The sequence below is a fragment of the Panulirus ornatus genome, chromosome 34 (assembly GCF_036320965.1).
Source record: "Panulirus ornatus isolate Po-2019 chromosome 34, ASM3632096v1, whole genome shotgun sequence".
Classification (NCBI taxonomy): domain Eukaryota; kingdom Metazoa; phylum Arthropoda; class Malacostraca; order Decapoda; family Palinuridae; genus Panulirus; species Panulirus ornatus.
The window spans coordinates 9,189,423-9,209,998 of record NC_092257.1 but is presented as its reverse complement, the minus strand read 5'-3'; the positions used below and the strand labels follow the sequence as shown (position 1 = coordinate 9,209,998).

The window sequence follows — 20,576 nt, the reverse complement described above, 5'->3', positions numbered from 1 at the left end:
AGACATCACACACCCCTGCCGCAAACCTACATTCACTGAGAACCAATCACTTTCCTCTCTTCCTACACGTACACATGCCTTACATCCTCGATAAAAACTTTTCACTGCTTCTAACAACTTGCCTCCCACACCATGTATTCTTAATACCTTCCACAGAGCATCTCTATCAACTCTATCATATGCCTTCTCCAGATCCATAAATGCTACATACAAATCCATTTGCTTTTCTAAGTATTTCTCACATACATTCTTCAAAGCAAACACCTGATCCACACATCCTCTACCACTTCTGAAACCACACTGCTCTTCCCCAATCTGATGCTCTGTACATGCCTTCACCCTCTCAATCAATACCCTCCCATATAATTTACCAGGAATACTCAACAAACTTATACCTCTGTAATTTGAGCACTCACTCTTATTCCCTTTGCCTTTGTACAATGGCACTATGCACGCATTCCGCCAATCCTCAGGCACCTCACCATGAGTCATACATACATTAAATAACCTTACCAACCAGTCAACAATACAGTCACCCCCTTTTTTAATAAATTCCACTGCAATACCATCCAAACCTGCTGCCTTGCCGGCTTTCATCTTCCGCAAAGCTTTCACTACCTCTTCTCTGTTTACCAAATCATTTTCCCTAACCCTCTCACTTTGCACACCACCTCGACCAAAACACCCTATATCTGCCACTCTATCATCAAACACATTCAACAAACCTTCAAAATACTCACTCCATCTCCTTCTCACATCACCACTACTTGTTATCACCTCCCCATTTGCGCCCTTTACTGAAGTTCCCATTTGCTCCCTTGTCTTACGCACTTTATTTACCTCCTTCCAGAACATCTTTTTATTCTCCCTAAAATTTAATGATACTCTCTCACCCCAACTCTCATTTGCCCTTTTTTTCACCTCTTGCACCTTTCTCTTGACCTCCTGTCTCTTTCTTTTATATATATATATATATATATATATATATATATATATATATATATATATATATATATATATATATATATTGTTTTTTGCTTTGTCACTGTCTCCCGCGTTTGCGAGGTAGCGCAAGGAAACAGATGAAAGAAATGGCCCAACCCACCCCCATACACATGCCTTGATTCAATCCACTGACAGCTCGTCAACCCCGGTATACCACATCGCTCCAATTCACTCTATTCTTTGCCCTCCTTTCACCCTCCTGCATGTTCAGGCCCCGATCACACCAAATCTTTTTCACTCCATCTTTCCACCTCCAATTTGGTTTCCCACTTCTCCTCGTTCCCTTCACCTCTGACACATATATTCTCTTTGTCGATCTTTCCTCACTCATTCTCTCCATGTGACCAAACAATTTCAAAACACCCTCTTCTGCTCTCTCAACCATGCCCTTTTTATTACCACACATCTCTTACCCTTTTTTTACTTACTCGATCAAAACACCTCACACCACATATTGTCCCCAAACATCTTATTTCCAGCACATCCACCCTCCTCTGCACAACTCTATCTATAGCCCATGCCTTGCAACCATATAACATTGTTGGAACCACTATTCCTTCAAACATAGCCATTTTTGCTTTCCAAGATAACATTCTCGACTTCCACACATTTTTCAACGCTCCCAGAATTTTCGCCCCCTCCCCCACCCTATGATTCACTTTTGTTTCCATGGTTCCATCCGCTGCTGAATCCACTCTCAGATATCTAAAACACTTCACTTCCTCCAGTTTTTCTCCATTCAATCTTACCTCCAATCTTACTTCCCAATTGACTTGTCCCTCAACCCTACTGTACCTAATAACCTTGCTCTTATTCACATTTACTCTCAGCTTTCATCTTTCACACACTTTACCAAACTCAGTCACCAGCTTCTGCAGTTTCTCACTCGAATCAGCCACCAGTGCTGTATCATCAACAAACAACAGCCGACTCACTTACCATGCTCTCTCATCCACAACCGACTGCATACTTGCCCCTCTTTCCAAAACTCTTGCATTCATCTCCCTAACAACCCCATCCATAAACAAATCAAACAACCATGGAGACATCACGCACCCGTGCCGCAAACCAACATTCACTGAGAACCAATCACTTTCCTCTCTTCCTACTCGTACACATGCCTTACATCCTCGATAACAACTTCTCACTGCTTCTAATAACTTGCCTCCCGCACCATGTATTCTTAATACCTTCCACAGAGCATCTCTATCAACACTATCACATGCCTTCTCCAAATACATAAATGCTACATACAAATCCATTTGCTTTTCTAAGTATTTCTCACATACATTCTTCAAAGTAAACACCTGATCCACACATCCTCTACCACTTCTGAAACCACACTGCTCTCCCCAATCTGATGCTCTGTACATGCCTTCACCCTCTCAATCATTACCCTCCCATATAATTTCCAAGTAATACTCAACAAACTTATACCTCTGTAATTTGAGCACTAACCTTTATCCCCTTTGCCTTTGTACAGTGGCACTATGCAAGCATTCTGCCAATCCTCAGGCAACTCAACATGAGTCATACATACATTAAATAACCTGACCAACCAGTCAACAACACAGTCACCCCCTTTTTTTTACTAAATTCCACTGCAATACCATCCCAACCCGCTGCCTTGTTGGCTTTCATTGTATGCAAAGCTTTTACTACCTCTTCTCTGTTTACCAAATCATTCTCCCTAACCCTCTCACTTTGCACACCAATTTGAGCAAAACACCCTATATCTGCCACTCTATCATCAAACACATTCAACAAACCTTCAAAATACTCACTCCATCTTCCCACATCACCACTACTTGTTAATACCTCCCCATTAGCCCCCTTCACTGATGTTCTCATTTACTCCCTTGTCTTATGCACTTTATTTACCTCTTTCCAAAACATCTCTTTATTCTCCTGAAATTTAGTGATACTCTCTCACCCCAACTCTCATATATATTTATTTTGCTTTGTCGCTGTCTCCCGCATTAGCGAGGTAGCACAAGGAAACAGACGAAAGAATGGCCCAACCCACCCACATACACATGTATATACATAGACGTCTACACACGCAAATATACATACCTATACATCTCAGCGTACACATGTGTATACACACACAGACATATACATATATACACGTGTACATAATTCATACTGTCTGCCTTTATTCATTCCCATCGCCACCCCTGCCACACATGTGATAACAACCTCTTCCCCCCTCATGTGTGCAAGGTAGTGCTAGGAAAAGACAACATAGGCCCCATTCGTTCACACTCAGTCTCTCGCTGTCATATAATAATGCACCGAAACCACAGCTCGCTTTCCACATCCAGGCCCCACAGAACTTTCCATGGTTTACCCCAGACGCTTCTCATGCCCTGGTTCAATCCATTGACAGCACGTCGACCCTGGTATACCACATCGTTCCAATTCACTCTATTCCTTGCATGCCTTTCACCCTCCTGCATGTTCAGGCCCTGATCACTCAAACTCTTTTTCACTCCATCTTTCCACCTCCAATTTGGTCTCCCACTTCTCCTCGTTCCCTCCACCTCTGACACATATATCCTCTTGGTCAATCTTTCCTCACTCATTCTCTCCATGTGACCAAACCATTTCAAAACACCCTCTTCTGCTCGCTTAACCACACTCTTTTTATTACCACACATCTCTCTTACCTTATTATTACTTACTCGATCAAACCACCTCACACCACATATTGTCCTAAAACATCTCATTTCTAGCACATCCACCCTCCTGCGCACAACTCTATCCATAGCCCACGCCTTGCAACCATACAACATTTTTGGAACCACTATTCCTTCAAACATACCCATTTTTGCTTTCTGAGATAATGTTCTCATCTTCCACACATTCTTCAACGTTCCCAGAATTTTCGCCCCCTCACCCACCCTATGATTCACTTCCGCTTCCATGGTTCCATCTGCTGCCAAATCCACTCCCAGATATCTAAAACTCTTCACCTCCTCCAGTTTTTCTCCTTTCAAACTTACCTCCCAATTGACTTGGCCCTCAACCCTACTGTACCTAATAACCTTGCTCTTATTCACATTTACTCTCAACTTTCTTCTCTCACACACTTTACGAAACTCAGTCACCAGCTTCTGCAGTTTCTCACATGAATCAGCCACCAGCGCTGTATCATCAGCGAACAGCAACGACTCACTTCCCACGCTCCCTGATCCACAACAGACTACATACTTGCCCTTTTTCCAAAACTCTTGCATTCACCTCCCTAACAACTCCATCCATAAACAAATGAAACAACCATGGAGACATCACACACCCCTGCCATGAACCTACATTCACTGAGAACCAATCACTTTCCTCTCCTCCTACACGTACACATGCCTTACATCCTTGATAAAAACTTTTCACTGCTTCTAACAACTTGCCTCCCACGCCATATTTTCCTAATACCTTCCACAGAGCATCTCTATCAACTCTTATCATATGCCTTCTCCAGATCCATAAATGCTACGTACAAATCCATTTGCTTTTCTAAGTATTTCTCACGTACATTCTTCAAAGCAAACACCTGATCCACACATCCTCTACCACTTCTGAAACCACACTGCTCTTCCCCAATCTGATGCTCTGTACATGCCTTCACCCTCTCAATCAATACCCTCCCATATAATTTACCAGGAATACTCAACAAACTTATACCTCTGTAATTTGAGTACTCACCTTTGTCCCCTTTGCCTTTGTACAATGGCACTATGCAGGCATTCTGCCAATCTTCAGGCACTCACCCTGAGTCATACATACGTTAAATAACCTTACCAACCAGTCAACAATACAGTCACCCCCTTTTTTAAGAAATTCCAAAGTAATACCATCCAAACCCGCTGCCTTGCCGGCTTTCATCTTCCGCAAGGCTTTCACTACCTCTTCTCTGTGTACCAAATCATTCTCCCTAACCCTCTCACTTTGCACATCACCTCGACCAAAACACCCTATGTCTGCCACTCTATCATCAAATACATTCAACAAACCTTCAAAATACTCAATCCATCTCCTTCTCACGTCACCACTACTTGTTATCACCTCCCTATTAGCCCCCTTCATTGAAGTTCCCATTTGTTCCCTTGTCTTATGCACTTTAGTTACCTCCTTCCAAAACATCTTTTTATTCTCCCTAGAATTTAATGATACTCTCTCACCCCAACTCTCATTTGCCCTCTTTTTCACCTCTAGCACCTTTCTCTTAACCTCCTGCCTCTTTCTGTTATACATCTCCCACTCATTTGCATTATTTCCCTGTAAAAATTGTGCAAATGCCTCTCTCTTCTCTTTCACTAATAATCTTACTTCTTCATCCCACCACACAGTACCCTTTCAAATCTGCCCACCTCCCATGCTTTTCATGCCACAAGCATCTTTTGCGCAAGCCATCACTGCTTCCCTAAATACATCCCATTCCTCCCCCACTCCCCTTACCTCCTTTGTTCTCACCTTTTTCCATTCTGTACTCAGTCCCTCCTGGTACTTCCCCACACAAGTCTCCTTTCCAAGCTCACTTACTCTCACCACTCTCTTCACCCCAACATTCTCCCTTCTTTTCTGAAAACCTCTACAAATCTTCACCTTTACCTCCACAAGATAATGATCAGACATCCCTCGAGTTGCACCTCTCAGCACATTAACATCCAAAAGTTTCTCTTTCGCACGCCTATCAATTAACACGTAATCCAATAACGTTCTCTGGCCATTTCTCCTACTTACATACGTATACTTATTTACATCTCTCTTCTTAAACCAGGCATTCCCAATCACCAGTCCTTTTTCAGCACATAAATCTACAAGCTCATCACTATTTCCATTTACAACACTGAACACCCCATGTATACCAATTATTCCCTCAACTGCCACATTACTCACCTTTGCATTCAAATCACCCATCACCTGGTCTCGTGCATCAAAACTACTAACACATTCATTCATCTGCTCCCAAAACACTTGCCTCTCATGATCTTTCTTCTTATGCCCAGGTGCATATGCACCAATAACCACCCATCTCTCTCCATGAACTTTCAGTTTTACCCATATCAGTCTAGAGTTTACTTTCTTACACTCTATCACATACTCCCACCACTCCTGTTTCAGGCGTAGTGCTACTCCTTCCCTTGCTCTTGTCCTCTTACTAACCCCTGACTTTACTCCCAAGACATTCCCAAACCACTCTTCCCTTTTACCCTTGAGCTTCGTTTCACTGAGAGCCAAAACATCCACGTTCCTTTCCTCAAACATACTACCTATCTCTCCTTTTTTCTCATCTGGTTACATCCACACACATTTAGACACCCCAATCTGAGCCTTCGAGGAGGATGAGCACTCCCCGCGTGACTCCTTCTGTTTCCCCCTTTAGAAAGTTAAAATACAAGGAGGGGATGAGGAGAAAGAAAGAAAGAATACTTCCCATGTATTCTCTGTGTGTCATAGAAGGCGACTAAAAGGGAAGGGAGTGGGGGGCTGGAAATAATCTCCTCTCGCTTTTAATTTTCCAAAAGAAGGAACAGAGAAGGGAGCCATGCGAGGATATTCTCAAAGGCTCAATCCTCTGTTCTTAACACTACCTCGCTAACGCGGGAAATGGCGAATAGTATGAAAAAAAAAATATATGGGTGTGTGTGTGTATGTGTGTATATGAGTGGATGAGCCCTTCTTCTTCCTGGCACTACCACTTTGATATGGTAAACAGTGATCAAGTATGATGAATATTTTTTTTTGTATTATACTTTGTCGCGTTAGCGAGGTAGCGCAAGGAAACAGAGAAAAGAATGGACCAACCCATCCACACACACACACACATGTATGTACATACATGTCCACACACGCACATATACATACCTGTGCATTTCAACATATACATATATATACATACACAGACATATACATATATACACATGTACATAATTCGTACTTGCTGCCTATATTCATTCCAGTCGCCACCCCGCCACATATGAAATGACACCCCCTCCCCCCACACGCATGCAAGGAAAAGACATCAAAGGCCTCATTCGTTCACATTCAGTCTCTGGCTGTCATGTATAATGCAATGAAACCACGGCTCCCTTTCCACATCCAGGCCCCACAAAACTTTCCATGGTTTAACCCAGATGCTTCACTTGCCCTGGTTCAATCCATTGGCAGCATGTCGACCCCGGTATACCACATCGTTCCAATTCACTCTATTCATACCACATTGTTCCAATTCACTCTATTCCTTGCACGCCTTTCACCTTCCTGTATGTTCAGGCACCGATCACTCAAAATCTTTTTCACTCTATCCTTCCACCTCCAATTTGGTATCCGACTTCTTGTTTCCTCCACCTCTGACACATATATCCTCTTTGTCAATCTTTCCTTTCTCATTCTCTCTGTGTGACCAAACCATTCAAAACAACCTCTTTTGCTCTCTCAACCACACTCTTTTTATTGCCACACATCTCTCTTACCCTTTCATTACTTACTTGATCAAACCACCTCACACCACATATTGTCTTAAAACATCTCATTTCCAACACATCCACCTCCTCTGCACAACCCGCATAGCCCACGCCTCGCAACCATTGTTGAAACCACTATACCTTCAAACCTACCCATTTTTGCTTTCTGAGATAATGTTCTCGCCTTCCACACATTCTTCAACACTCCTAGAACCTTTGCCCCCTCCCCCACCCTGTGATTCACTTCTGCTTCCATGGTTCCATCTGCTGCCAAATCCACTCCCAGTTATCTGCTTCCATGGTTCCATCTGCTGCCAAATCCACTCCCAGTTATCTAAAACACTTCACTTCCTCCAGTTTTTCACCATTCAGACTTACTTCGCAATTGACTTGTGCCTCAACCCTACTGAACCTTATAACCTTGCTCTTGTTCACATATACTCTCAGCTTTCTTCTTTTACACACTTTACACGAAACTCAGTCACCAACTTCTGCAGTTTCTCACCCGAATCAGCCACCGGCACTGCATCATCAGCGAACCGCAACTGACTTTCCAATCCCTCTCATCCACAACAGATTGCATACTTGCCCCTCTCTCCAAAACTCTTGCATTCACCTCCCTAACCACCCCATCCATAAACAACTTAACCATGGAGACGTCACTCACCCGTGCCACAAACCGACATTCATTGGGAACCGATCACTTTCCTGTTTTCCTATTCATACACATGCCTTACATCCTCGATAACAACTTCTCACTGCTTCTAACAACTTGCCTCCCACACCATATAATCTTAATACCTTCCACAGAGCATCTCTGTCAACTCAATCATATGCCTTCTCCAGATCCATAAATGCTACATACAAATCCATTTGTTTTTCTAAGTATTTCTCACATACATTCTTCAAAGCAAACACCTGATCCACACATCCTCTACCACTTCTTAAACCACACTGCTCTTCCTCAGTCTGATGCCTTGTTCATGCCTTCATCCTCTCAATCACTACCCTCCCATATAATAACCGAGTAATACTCAACAAACTTATTCCTCTGTAATTTGAACACACCTTTATCCCCTTTGCCTTTGTACACTGGCACTATGCATGCATTCTGCCTATCCTCAGGCACCTCACCATGAGCCATACATACATTGAATATCCTCACTAACCAATCAACAACACAGTCACCCCCTTTTTTAATGAATTCCACTACAATACCATCCCAACCTGCCACCTTGCTAGTTTTCATTTGCAAAGCTTTCATTACCTCTTCTCTGTTTACCAAACCATTCTCCCTAACTCTATCACTTCGCACACCACCTCAACCAAAACACCCTATATCTGCCACTCTATCATCTAACACATTCAACAAACCTTCAAAATTCTCATTCCATCTCCTTCTCACATCACCACTACTTGTTATTACCTCCCCATTAGCCCCCATTCTCCGCTGTTCCCGTTTGTTCTCTTGTCTTACATACTTTATTTACCCCCTTCCAAAACATCTTTTTATTCTCCCTAAAATTTAATGATTCTCTCTAACCCCAACTTTTATTTGCCCTCTTTTTCTCCTCTTGCACTTTTCTCTTGACCTCCTGCCTCTTTCTTTTACACATTTCCAAGTCATTTGCACTATCTCCTAGCAAAGATCGTCCAAATGCCTCTCTCTTCTCTTTGACTAATAATCTTACTTCATCCCACCACTCACTACCCTTTCTTATCTGCCCACCTTCAACGCTACTCATGCCACAAGCATCTTTTGTGCAAGCCACCACTGCTTCCCGAAATGCATACCATTCCTCCCACACTTTCCTTATGTCCTTTGCTCTCACCTTTCTCCATGCTGCACTCAGTCTCTCCTAGTACTTCCTCATATAAGTCTCCTTCCTAAGCTTACTTACTCTCACCACTCTCTTCACCCCAACATTCTTCTTTTCTGAAAACCTCTACAAATCTTCACCTTTGCCTCCACAAGATAATGATCAGACATCCCTCCAGTTGCACCTCTCAGCACTTTAAAATCAAAAGGTCGCTCTTTAATGCGCCTGTGAACTAACATGTAATCCAATAATGCTTTCTGGCCATCTATCCTACTTACATACGTACACTTATGTATATCTCCCTTTTTAAACCAGGTATTCCCAATCACCAGTCCTTTTTCAGCACACAAATCTATAAACTCTTCACCATTTCCATTTACAAAACTGAACACTCCATGTACGCCAGTTATTCCCTCAACTGCCACATTACTCACCTTTGCATTCAAATCACCCATCACTATAACCTGGTCTCATGCATCAAAATTGCTAACGCACTCACTCAACTGCTCCCAAAATACTTGCCTCTCGTGATCTTTCTTCTCGTGCCCAGGTGCATAGGCACCAATAATCACCCATCTATCTCCATCCACTTTCAGTTTTACCCATATCAATCTAGAGTTTTCTTTCTTACACTCTATTACATACTCCCACAACTCCTGCTTCAGTAGTGCTACCCCTTCCTTTGCTCTTGTCCTTTCACCAACCCCTGACTGTACTCCCAAAACATTCCCAAACCACTCTTCCCCTTTACCTTTGAGCTTTGTTTCACTCAGAGCCAAAACATCCAGGTTCCTTTCCTCAAACATACTACCTGTCTCTCCTCTTTTCTCATCTTGGTTACAGCCACACATTTAGACACCCCTTTCTGAGCCTTCGAGGAGGATGAGCACTCCCTGTGTGACTCCTTCTTCTGCTTTCCCTTTTAGAAAGTTAAAATACAAGGAGGGGAGGGTTTCTAGTCCCCTGCTCCCATCCCCTTTAGTCACCTTCTACGACACGTGGGTAATGCGTGGGAAGTATTCTTTCTCTCCTATCCCCAGGGATGAATAAATTAATAGATATATACTTATGATGGTTCGACTTACGATTTTTTGACTTTATAAAGGTGTGATAGCAATATGCATTCATTATACAATGGCTTAGGTATAACCTAGTCCATATACTTTGTTTATGTAAAGTGAATGTGATAAGGACATCCCATAGTTTACTTTACTTTTCCTGCATTATCATGTTTGTCTTTCTAGGTGCCACACAAAGAGAGTGATGACTGCAATCCTTGGACTGTGACAGCTAGGTGCAAATATCTAGTTGAAAAGGAGATTAAGAGTACTCCAGACCTGAATTGGATTATTGTGCGACCTGCAATAGTTTATGGATTGTCAGACAAGACTGGCCTTAGTAAGTTTATATTCCTTTTTCATTGTTCTTTGTTTTCTTTAAGATCAGTAAGTGCATGCATCTGTGATATATATTTCTGATGTGTTTTTCCTAGATAGTAAAGTCATGTCTTATGTTTTTCAAGAAGGATGATGGCTTTGTTTATGTAATACTCCATATGCATCATTATCCATTATCAGCTAGTCATGGCACCTAAATGGCATAAAACCAACAAAGCTGTTAAGCTTGAAACTTTAGCTACAAGTAAACCTGTCAGCCATTGTATGCACAGTAAATGAGAAAAAAGTCTTAAAAGTTTATTCTTGTATAATTCACCCCATAATATCCCTCTAAGTTATCCCTTCTAACTCTTTAAGAATACATTTTTCGGTTTGTCTTAAAAAATTAACAATATAATGAGAAGAAAACTCTTAACAATATAATGAGAAGAAAACTCTTATAACAGTAAAAAATAATGTAATGTAATGTAATGTAATGTAATGTAATGTAATAATGTATGGTAATTTTTTTGATGTTTCAGCATAGTATGCTAGAAACTGAGAGTGTAATGCTCAAGTGTCAAGTTGCCTCAGCATGATTTATCATTTATTTTGCTTACACCTGAATGTTGCTTATGGATTATATATGTTTTTTATTAAACTTTGTCGCTGTCTCCCGCGTTAGCGAGATAGTGCAAGGAAGCAGACAAAGAATGGCCCAACCCACCCACATACACATGTATATACATACACACTCACATACGCACATATACATACCTATACATTTCAACATATACATACATATACATACACAAACTTATACATATAAACACATGTATACATTCATACTTGCTGCCCTCATCCATTCCTGTCACCGCCCCACTACACATGTATATACACGCTCACATACACACATATACATACCTATACATTTCAACATATACATACACAAACTTATGTACACATGTATACATTCATACTTGCTGCCTTCATCCATTCCTGTCACCACCCCACCACACTTACATATACATACACAAACTTATACATATATACACATGTATACATTCATACTTGCTGCCCTCATCCATTCCTGTCACCACCCCACCACACATGTATATACATACACGCTCACATACGCACATATACATACCTATACATTTCAATATCTTTCTTTCTTTCATACTATTCGCCATTTCCCGCGATAGCGAGGTAGCGTTAAGAACAGAGGACTGGGCCTTTGAGGGAATATCCTCACCTGGCCCCCTTCTCTGTTCCCTCTTTTGAAAAATAAAAAAAAAATATATATACATACATATACATACCCAAACTTATACATATATACTCATGTATACATTCATATTTGCTGCCCTCATCCATTTCTGTCACCACCCCACCAAACATGACCCCCCCCCCACCCGGGCACGTGAGGTAGCACTAGGAAAAGACATCAAAGGCCATATTCGTTCACACTCAGTTTCTAGCTGTCATGTGTAATGCTCCGAAACCACAGCTTCCTTTCCACATCGTTTTTTTTTTTTCATACTATATGCCATATCCCACGTTAGCGAGGTAGCGTTAAGAACAGAGGACTTTCCACATCTAGGCCACACAAAATTTTCCATGGTTTACCCAAGACACTTCACATGCCATGGTTCAATCCATTGACAGCACGTCAACCCTGTTATATCACATTGTACCAATTCACTCTATTCCTAGCATGCCTTTTACCTTCCTGCATGTTCAGGCCCCAATCGCTCCAAATCTTTTTCACTCCATCCTTACACCTCCAATTTGGTCTCCCACTTCTCCTCGTTCCCTCCATCTCTGACACATATATCCTCTTTGTTAATCTTTCCTCACTCATTCTCTCCATGTGACCAAACCATTTCAATACACCCACTTCTACTCTCTCAACCATACTCTTTTTATTACCACACATCTCTCACCCTTTCATTACTTACTCGATCAAACCACCTCACACCACATATTGTCCTCAAACATCTCATTTCCAACACATCCCTCCCTTTCTGCATGACCCTATCTATAGCCCCTGCCTTGCAACCACATAACATTGTGGAACCACTTTTCCTTTAAACATAACCATTTTTGCTCTCCAAGATATCGTTCTTGCCTTCCACACATTCTTCAACACTTCCAGAACCTTTGCCCCCTCCCCCACCCTGTGACTCACTTCCACTTCCATGTTTCCATCTGCTGCTAAATCCACTCCAAGATATCTAAAACACTTCACTTCCTTCCGTTTTTCTCCATTCAAACTAACCTCCCGATTGACTTGTCTCTCAACCCTACTGAACCTAATAACCTTGCTCTTATTCACAGTCCCTCAACCCTACTAAACCTAATAACTGTGCTCTTATTCACATTTACTCTCACCTTTCTTCTTTCACACACTTTATCAAACTCACTCACCAGCTTCTGAATTTTCTCACCCGAATCAGCCACCAGCGCTGTATCATCAGCGAACAACAACTGACTCACCAGCCCTCTCATCCACAACAGAATGCATACTTGCCCCTCTCTCCAAAACTCTTGCATTCACCTCCCTAACAACCCCATTCATAAACAAATTAAACAGCCATGGAGACATCACGTACCCCTGCTGCAAACTGACATTCACTGGGAACCAATCACTTTCCTCTCTTCCTACACGTACATATGCTTTACATCCTCGATAAAAACTTTTTGCTGCCTCTAGCAACTTACCTCCCACACTGTATACTCTTAATACCTTCCACAGAGCATCTCTATCAACTCTGTCATATGCCTTCTCCAGATCCATAAATGCTACATACAAATCCATCTGTTTTTCTACGTGTTTCTCACATTCATTTTTTCAAAGTAAACACCTGATCCAGACATCCTGTATCACTTCTGAAAACACACTGCTCTTCCGTAATCTGATGCTCTGTACATGCCTTCACCCTCTCAATCAATGCCCTCCTGTATAATTTCCAATGAATACTCAACAAACTTATACCTCAGTAATTTGAACACTCACCTTTATCCCCTTTGCCTTTGTACATTGGCACGATGCACATATTCCACCAATCCTCAGGCACTTCACCATGAGTCTTACATACATTGAATATCCTCAACAACCTTGTCAGCAACACAGTAACCCCATTTTTTAATGAATTCCACTGCAATACCATCCAAACCAGCCACCTTGCCAGGTTCCATCTTCCGCAAAGCTTTCACTACCTCTTCTTTGTTTACCAAACCATTCTCGAAGACCCTCTCGCATTGCACACCCTAGCGACCACTCTGTCATAAAACACATTCAACAAACCTTCAAAATACTCATTTCATCTCACATCACCTCGACTTGTTATTATCTCCCCATTAGCCCCCTTCACCAATGTTCCCATTTGTTCTCTTGTCTGATGCACTTTATTTACCTCCTTCCAAAACATCTTTTTATTCTCCCAAGAATTTAATGATACTCTCACACCAACTCTCATTTGCCCTCTTTTTCACCTCTCGCACTTTTCTCTTGACCTATTGCCTCTTTCTTTTATACATATTCCACTCATTTGCACTATTTCCCTTCAAAAATATTCCAAAGGCTTCTCCTTTCTCTTTCACTAACAATCTTACTTCTTCATTCCATTGCTCACTACCCTTTCTAATCTGCCCACCTCCCACCTTTCTCATGCCACAGGTATCTTTTGCGCAAGCCATCACTGCTTCCCTAAGTACATCCTTTTCCTCCCTCTTTCCTCTTATGCCATTTGCTCTCACCTTTTTCCATTCTGCACTCAATCTCTTCTGGTACTTCCTCACAGAAGTCTCTTTCCCAAGCTCAGTTACTCTCACCACTCTCTTCACCCCAACATTTTCCTCTTTTCTGAAAACCTCTACAAATCTTCACCTTTGCCTCCACAAGATAATGATCAGACATCCTTCCAGTTGCCCCTCTCAGGACATTTTACATCCTCGAAAAGTCTCTCTTTCACATGCCTATCATTTAACAAGTAATCCAGTAATGCTCTCTGGCCATCTCTCTACATACATACATATACTTATGTATATCTCTCTTTTTAAACCAGGTATTCCTAATCACCAGTCCTTTTTCAGCACACAAATCTATAAGCTCTTCACCATTTCCATTTACGATGCTGAACATCCCATGTACATCAGGTATTCCCTCAACTGCCACATTACTGACCTTTGCATTTAAATCACCCATCTCTATAACCTGGTCTTGTGCATGAAAGCTGCTAACACTCATGATCTTTCTTCTCATGACCAGTTGCACAGACACCAATAATCACCCATCTCTCTCCATCCACTTTCAGTTTTATCCATATCAATCAAGAGTTTCCTTTCTTACACTCAATCACATACTCCCAGAACTCCTGTTTCCGGAGTAGTGCTACTCCTTCCTTTGCTCTTGTCCTCTCACCAACCCCTGACATTACTCCTAAGACATTCCCAACCACTCTTCCCCTTTGCCCTTAGCTTTGTTTCACTCAGAGCTAAAAGATCCAGGTTCCTTTCCTCAAAAATACTACCTGTCTCTCCTTTTTTCTCATCATGGTTACATCCACATACATTTAGACACCCCAATCTGAGCCTTTGAGAAGGATGAGCACTCCCCGTACAACTCCTTCTTCTGTTTCCCCTTTTAGAAAATTAAAATACAAGGAGAGGAGGGTTTCCATCCACCCCGCTCCTGTCCCCTTTAGTATTCTTTCTCCCATATCTTATGAAATATATCTTTTCATGCTTTGATCAACATCATTCATTGATATGTTTTTCTTAACTGCAAAACTATAAGAACATGTACAATTGCCTGTCACATCAATCAAGGTCAGGCAGGTGCTGTCAACATTACTTCCACTCTAGGTTGGAAACCTTTTCCTGCCTTATTTTGGACAACTTTTGATGCTGATTCATTTTCCATAAAATCATCTTCCACGTGATCTGATGACCAGCATCATCAAATAAGTCTGGGTCTCCTTGCAGCTGGTCTCCTAAAAGCCACTAAGTTTCCTTAAAAAAGAATTCACTCAGTTGCACTCTCATTGGTATGGCTGGAGAGTGACTGACTGTGGGAAGAAAGTATTGCACAATGCCATCCTGACTAGGCTTGTTGCATGGCCTTGAAATAGAGGCATGAATATCAGTCCAGAGGCATCCTCCAGATCATGTAAATATCCATCTGGAGGCATTAAGGGTTTAAAGAATACAAATAAAAGCAAGAAAAACAGAAAATAGATTCTTCATTAATGGTTGTTTTGCTATGGTGGAGTGTCATAGTGAACATCTTGGAGCTTCCCAGCTGTCATCACAGTGCAGAAAATCTTTGGGCATCCCAGTTGGCACCACAGTGCAGAGAAGGATGGAAACGAGAGGAGTGAGGAGTGAATGGAGTATTGGAAAAAACATGCAGTTTTAAAACAGTAGGCGGAAACTTTGTCTCAGGGAATGTTTCTTGAATGACCTTGTATCAAACTTGTGATGTATGTTTCAGTTTAATTATCCTCACAGTACAACAAATTAACTTACATAATGGGAATAAATAAGTTTATTTTAGAATTACTATGAAGCTTATTCTTCTCTAACACTTTCTTTTTGCTAGACTTCCCTAGTGGCAGCTGTGCAGTGAACCAACACTTCGGTGGTGGTCAAGCTCTACTCTTGTGACCCAGATAGCTGTCCTTTCTTTCTGCCTCACTCACACGTGGACTACTGGCATCCTGTCCACAAACATACAATCTTTCCTTGTCACACATAACACTTAACAACACTTAACTTGCATAGCTCATGTATCATATCTTTAGATTTTCATGCAGTGAGCACTATCCACTAGCCCTGCATTTTGGCAAAATGTTAAGAACATTTAGACATAGGCATTGGTTAGAAAGATTAGGTGGAAGTAATTGGTAGGAACATTAGGAAGGAGCATTAGGTAGAAGCAGTCATTAGGTTGGAGCCTCTGCAAACACTGCACTAGAATTGCCCTTTGCTAGTGACCTGTTAAGAGTTAGGCACTAAAGCCTAAGAAGGGGCACTGGAGTTCACCAGTTATGGAGACTATAGATGTTATCCTCTTGAGGGAGTTCCAGGAGAAAACACACATCAGAGATATAGATAAATAGAGAGACTTCCCTTGCATATCATTTGTATTGTGGGAAGTAGATGATACTGGGTCATTTGTTATGTAAATCATCAAATTGTATGTTGTACTTTCAAGGGTTACCCATCCTCAGCCTAGTTATCAAATAGCTTGCATAAGGCTTATATACATTCTGAAATCTTTTTTTTCTTTTAAACTATTCGCCATTTCCCGCATTAGCGAGGTATTGTTAGGAACAGAGGACTGGGCCTTTTTTGGAATATCCTCACCTGGCCCCCTCTGTTCCTTCTTTTGGAAAATTAAAATACAGGCAGAATTTGATGTTGCTATGACCTGAAAATTTCCCTTGAAGCATATGAAAAGCACTGGTGGAAATCTTGCCTGGAATGGAATACCATGCTTGAGAAACACATTTTGTTATAAAGTTGATCAGTTACAATTGGAAATGAATTTTATCCATTTACTACTGAACTTTAGATAAGAAACACTATGTGGCTCAGTGAATGACCTTCAGAAGAGGTGAGTACAAAATGCAGCATTTGTAAAGAGTGATTTGGTTTTGCAACCGCAACTGAGTCCAAGTTGCTGCTCTGTCGTTTTTAACATACCTTGAACAGTTTTATTTATGTTAAGTACATATGTGTGTATCTCATACACTTTGGCACTGTTCATTGCAGGGTGGTATAGAATTCACTCATAACCTTTAAGGAACCATTCACCTTTCCATTTTCATATGCCAGAAACAAAGCTCACCAATGCTATTCTGTTGCAGCTCCACGTTTGGTGATTGGGGCAGTGTACCGTGAACTTAAGGAGACAATGAAGATACTTTGGGATGAAAACCTTCACATCAATACTGTTCATGTAACTGATGTTGCAAGGTAAAAGATTTAATAATTCTTTAGATTCATAAGATACACACTGCACATAATTATAAGCACATGCAGACCTCACTCTCTAAGGTCAGAATCTTTCATTGCTCAATTCACCTTAGAGGTACTGTACATTTGTCTTTCACTTTTCCAGTATAGGGCATCTTTATGATCTTATATTCACTCGTATCCTTCTTGCTTTCATCTACGTCCATTTTCATATTTTTTCCACTCCTCTCAAAAATGAGATGAATTTGAAAATATTATCTTCATTTTTTTTTATTGATTTTACAGCATGAGGTTCTATGACAAATTGACAGTTGTAAATCCAGCAACCTGAAAAGCAGAATGTTCCAGAAACATGTTATTCTGGTGAACATTTCAGAAGCTTGGACTAATTCCTTGTTTTAACTATTTTTGTTTTTCTTATGCGCTTAGTTTATGATCAAATATGAGTTTACCCTCTTGGGGTTCCTATTTGCGCTGTGAATATGAAACATAGTATGCAGTAGGCCTTATTATTACTAGCATTCCTTATATCTTGAATTTTTCTGGTTTTATATACATTTAGCATGCAAGCATGTTAGAATTTTACCTTTTTGGAGTTTTCATATACATTATGCATGTGAAGGATTTTTTAGGACCAGACTTATTGTATGTCACTAGCTTATCAGCACGTGCCTGATAGAATATCCCAGAAGCCATAAGATTCTAGAATTCAGTTAGGTTCAGGTCTCTGGCATTCTAGATTTGGGGTTTTCTACTTGTAACAGTCTTGCTTACTAAACTTATTTTCTTTAGATAGCTTATTTTCCTTTCTCTTTTGTCACACTCCAAAATACTATGCACTTTCAGTTGAACTTATTATTTTATTCCTTGGGAGTAAGAATTCTATCCACATATCTCAAGCATGTTGTAAGAGGCCAATAAACAAGTGAACATGGAGTGCTAGGAAACACTCCTCTCTTATAACATCAGTTTCCAAACATAGGAACAGAAGAAAGAACCAGAGTTTTTCCTTTAAGTATCAAGCTGGGTTGTCTGAATGCAGAGCCAAACATAAGAATTTGTCCTTCAAGGCTCATGATGGGTTGTCTGAATGTGCATGGATGTAACTAGGATGAGAAGGTTAAGATAGGTGCTATGTGTGATTGAAGGAACTTGGGCATTCTAGCTCTAAGTAACGCTTAGTTCAAGTGGAAAAGGGTAGAATGGTTTGAGAATGGGCAAGGGCTAGAGGCATAGGTGTGGTATGAGGGGAAGATTGGAGTGAGGGATGCTGCATTTAATGGAGGTGCTGTGGGACTGTGTAAGAGAGTGTAAAGAAGAGAATTCAAGATTAATGTAGGTTAGAATGAAAGACAATGGGAGGTGAGTCATTGTAAGGACTTACAAACCTTGTAGTGCAAATAGTGAACAAGGAGTGAAAAATGTGGGTCATTGTAAGGACTTACAAACCTTGTAGTGCAAATAGTGAACAAGGAGTGGTTTTCAGGGATTAATTTTTGTGCTGGGGAATTGTAGTGCATAAGTAGGTGATGTGGCAGTTGACGGTATTATTGGGGGGCATGGGGTCTCCCTTGCAAATGAAAATGGGAATAGCTTGTCACAGTCTGTGCTTGAAGGGGAATGGTCCTTAAGAACAGTTTTTTTTTTGCTTTGTCGCTGTCTCCCGCGTTTGCGAGGTAGCACAAGGAAACAGACGAAAGAAATGGCCCAACCCACCCCCATACACATGTATATACATATGTCCACACACGCAAATACACATACCTACACAGCTTTCCATGGTTTACCCCAGACGCTTCACATGCCTTGATTCCATCCACTGACGGCACGTCAACCCCGGTATACCACATCGCTCCAATTCACTCTATTCCTTGCCCTCCTTTCACCCTCCTGCATGTTCAGGCCCCGATCACACAAAATCTTTTTCACTCCATCTTTCCACCTCCAATTTGGTCTCCCTCTTCTCCTCGTTCCCTCCACCTCCGACACATATATCCTCTTGGTCAATCTTTCCTCACTCATTCTCTCCATGTGCCCAAACCATTTCAAAACACCCTCTTCTGCTCTCTCAACCACGCTCTTTTTATTTCCACACATCTCTCTTACCCTTACGTTACTTACTCGATCAAACCACCTCACACCACACATTGTCCTCAAACATCTCATTTCCAGCACATCCATCCTCCTGCGCACAACTCTATCCATAGCCCATGCCTCGCAACCATACAACATTGTTGGAACCACTATTCCTTCAAACATACCCATTTTTGCTTTCCGAGATAATGTTCTCGACTTCCACACATTCTTCAAGGCTCCCAGAATTTTCGCCCCCTCCCCCACCCTATGATCCACTTCCGCTTCCATGGTTCCATCCGCTGTCAGATCCACTCCCAGATATCTAAAACACTTCACTTCCTCCAGTTTTTCTCCATTCAAACTCACCTCCCAATTGACTTGACCCTCAACCCTACTGTACCTAATAACCTTGCTCTTATTCACATTTACTCTTAACTTTCTTCTTTCACACACTTTACCAAACTCAGTCACCAGCTTCTGCAGTTTCTCACATGAATCAGCCACCAGCGCTGTATCATCAGCGAACAACAACTGACTCACTTCCCAAGCTCTCTCATCCCCAACAGACTTCATACTTGCCCCTCTTACCAAAACTCTTGCATTCACCTCCCTAACAACCCCATCCATAAACAAATTAAACAACCATGGAGACATCACACACCCCTGCCGCAAACCTACATTCACTGAGAACCAATCACTTTCCTCTCTTCCTACACGTACACATGCCTTACATCGTCGATAAAAACTTTTCACTGCTTCTAACAACTTGCCTCCCACACCATATATTCTTAATACCTTCCACAGAGCATCTCTATCAACTCTATCATATGCCTTCTCCAGATCCATAA

The 20,576-nt window shown here is 41.4% G+C and overlaps 1 protein-coding gene across 1 annotated transcript in view; it reads left to right on the top strand.

Moving 5' to 3' along the window:
- The window catches only part of LOC139759818 (uncharacterized), a 138,450-nt gene that overhangs the window by 105,613 nt on the left and 12,261 nt on the right, over positions 1-20,576 (top strand). Inside the window, exons 5-6 of the mRNA XM_071682306.1 lie at positions 10,537-10,690; positions 17,544-17,652. Coding sequence (XP_071538407.1) covers positions 10,537-10,690; positions 17,544-17,652 — 263 coding nt within the window. The remainder of the gene's footprint in view (positions 1-10,536; positions 10,691-17,543; positions 17,653-20,576) is intronic.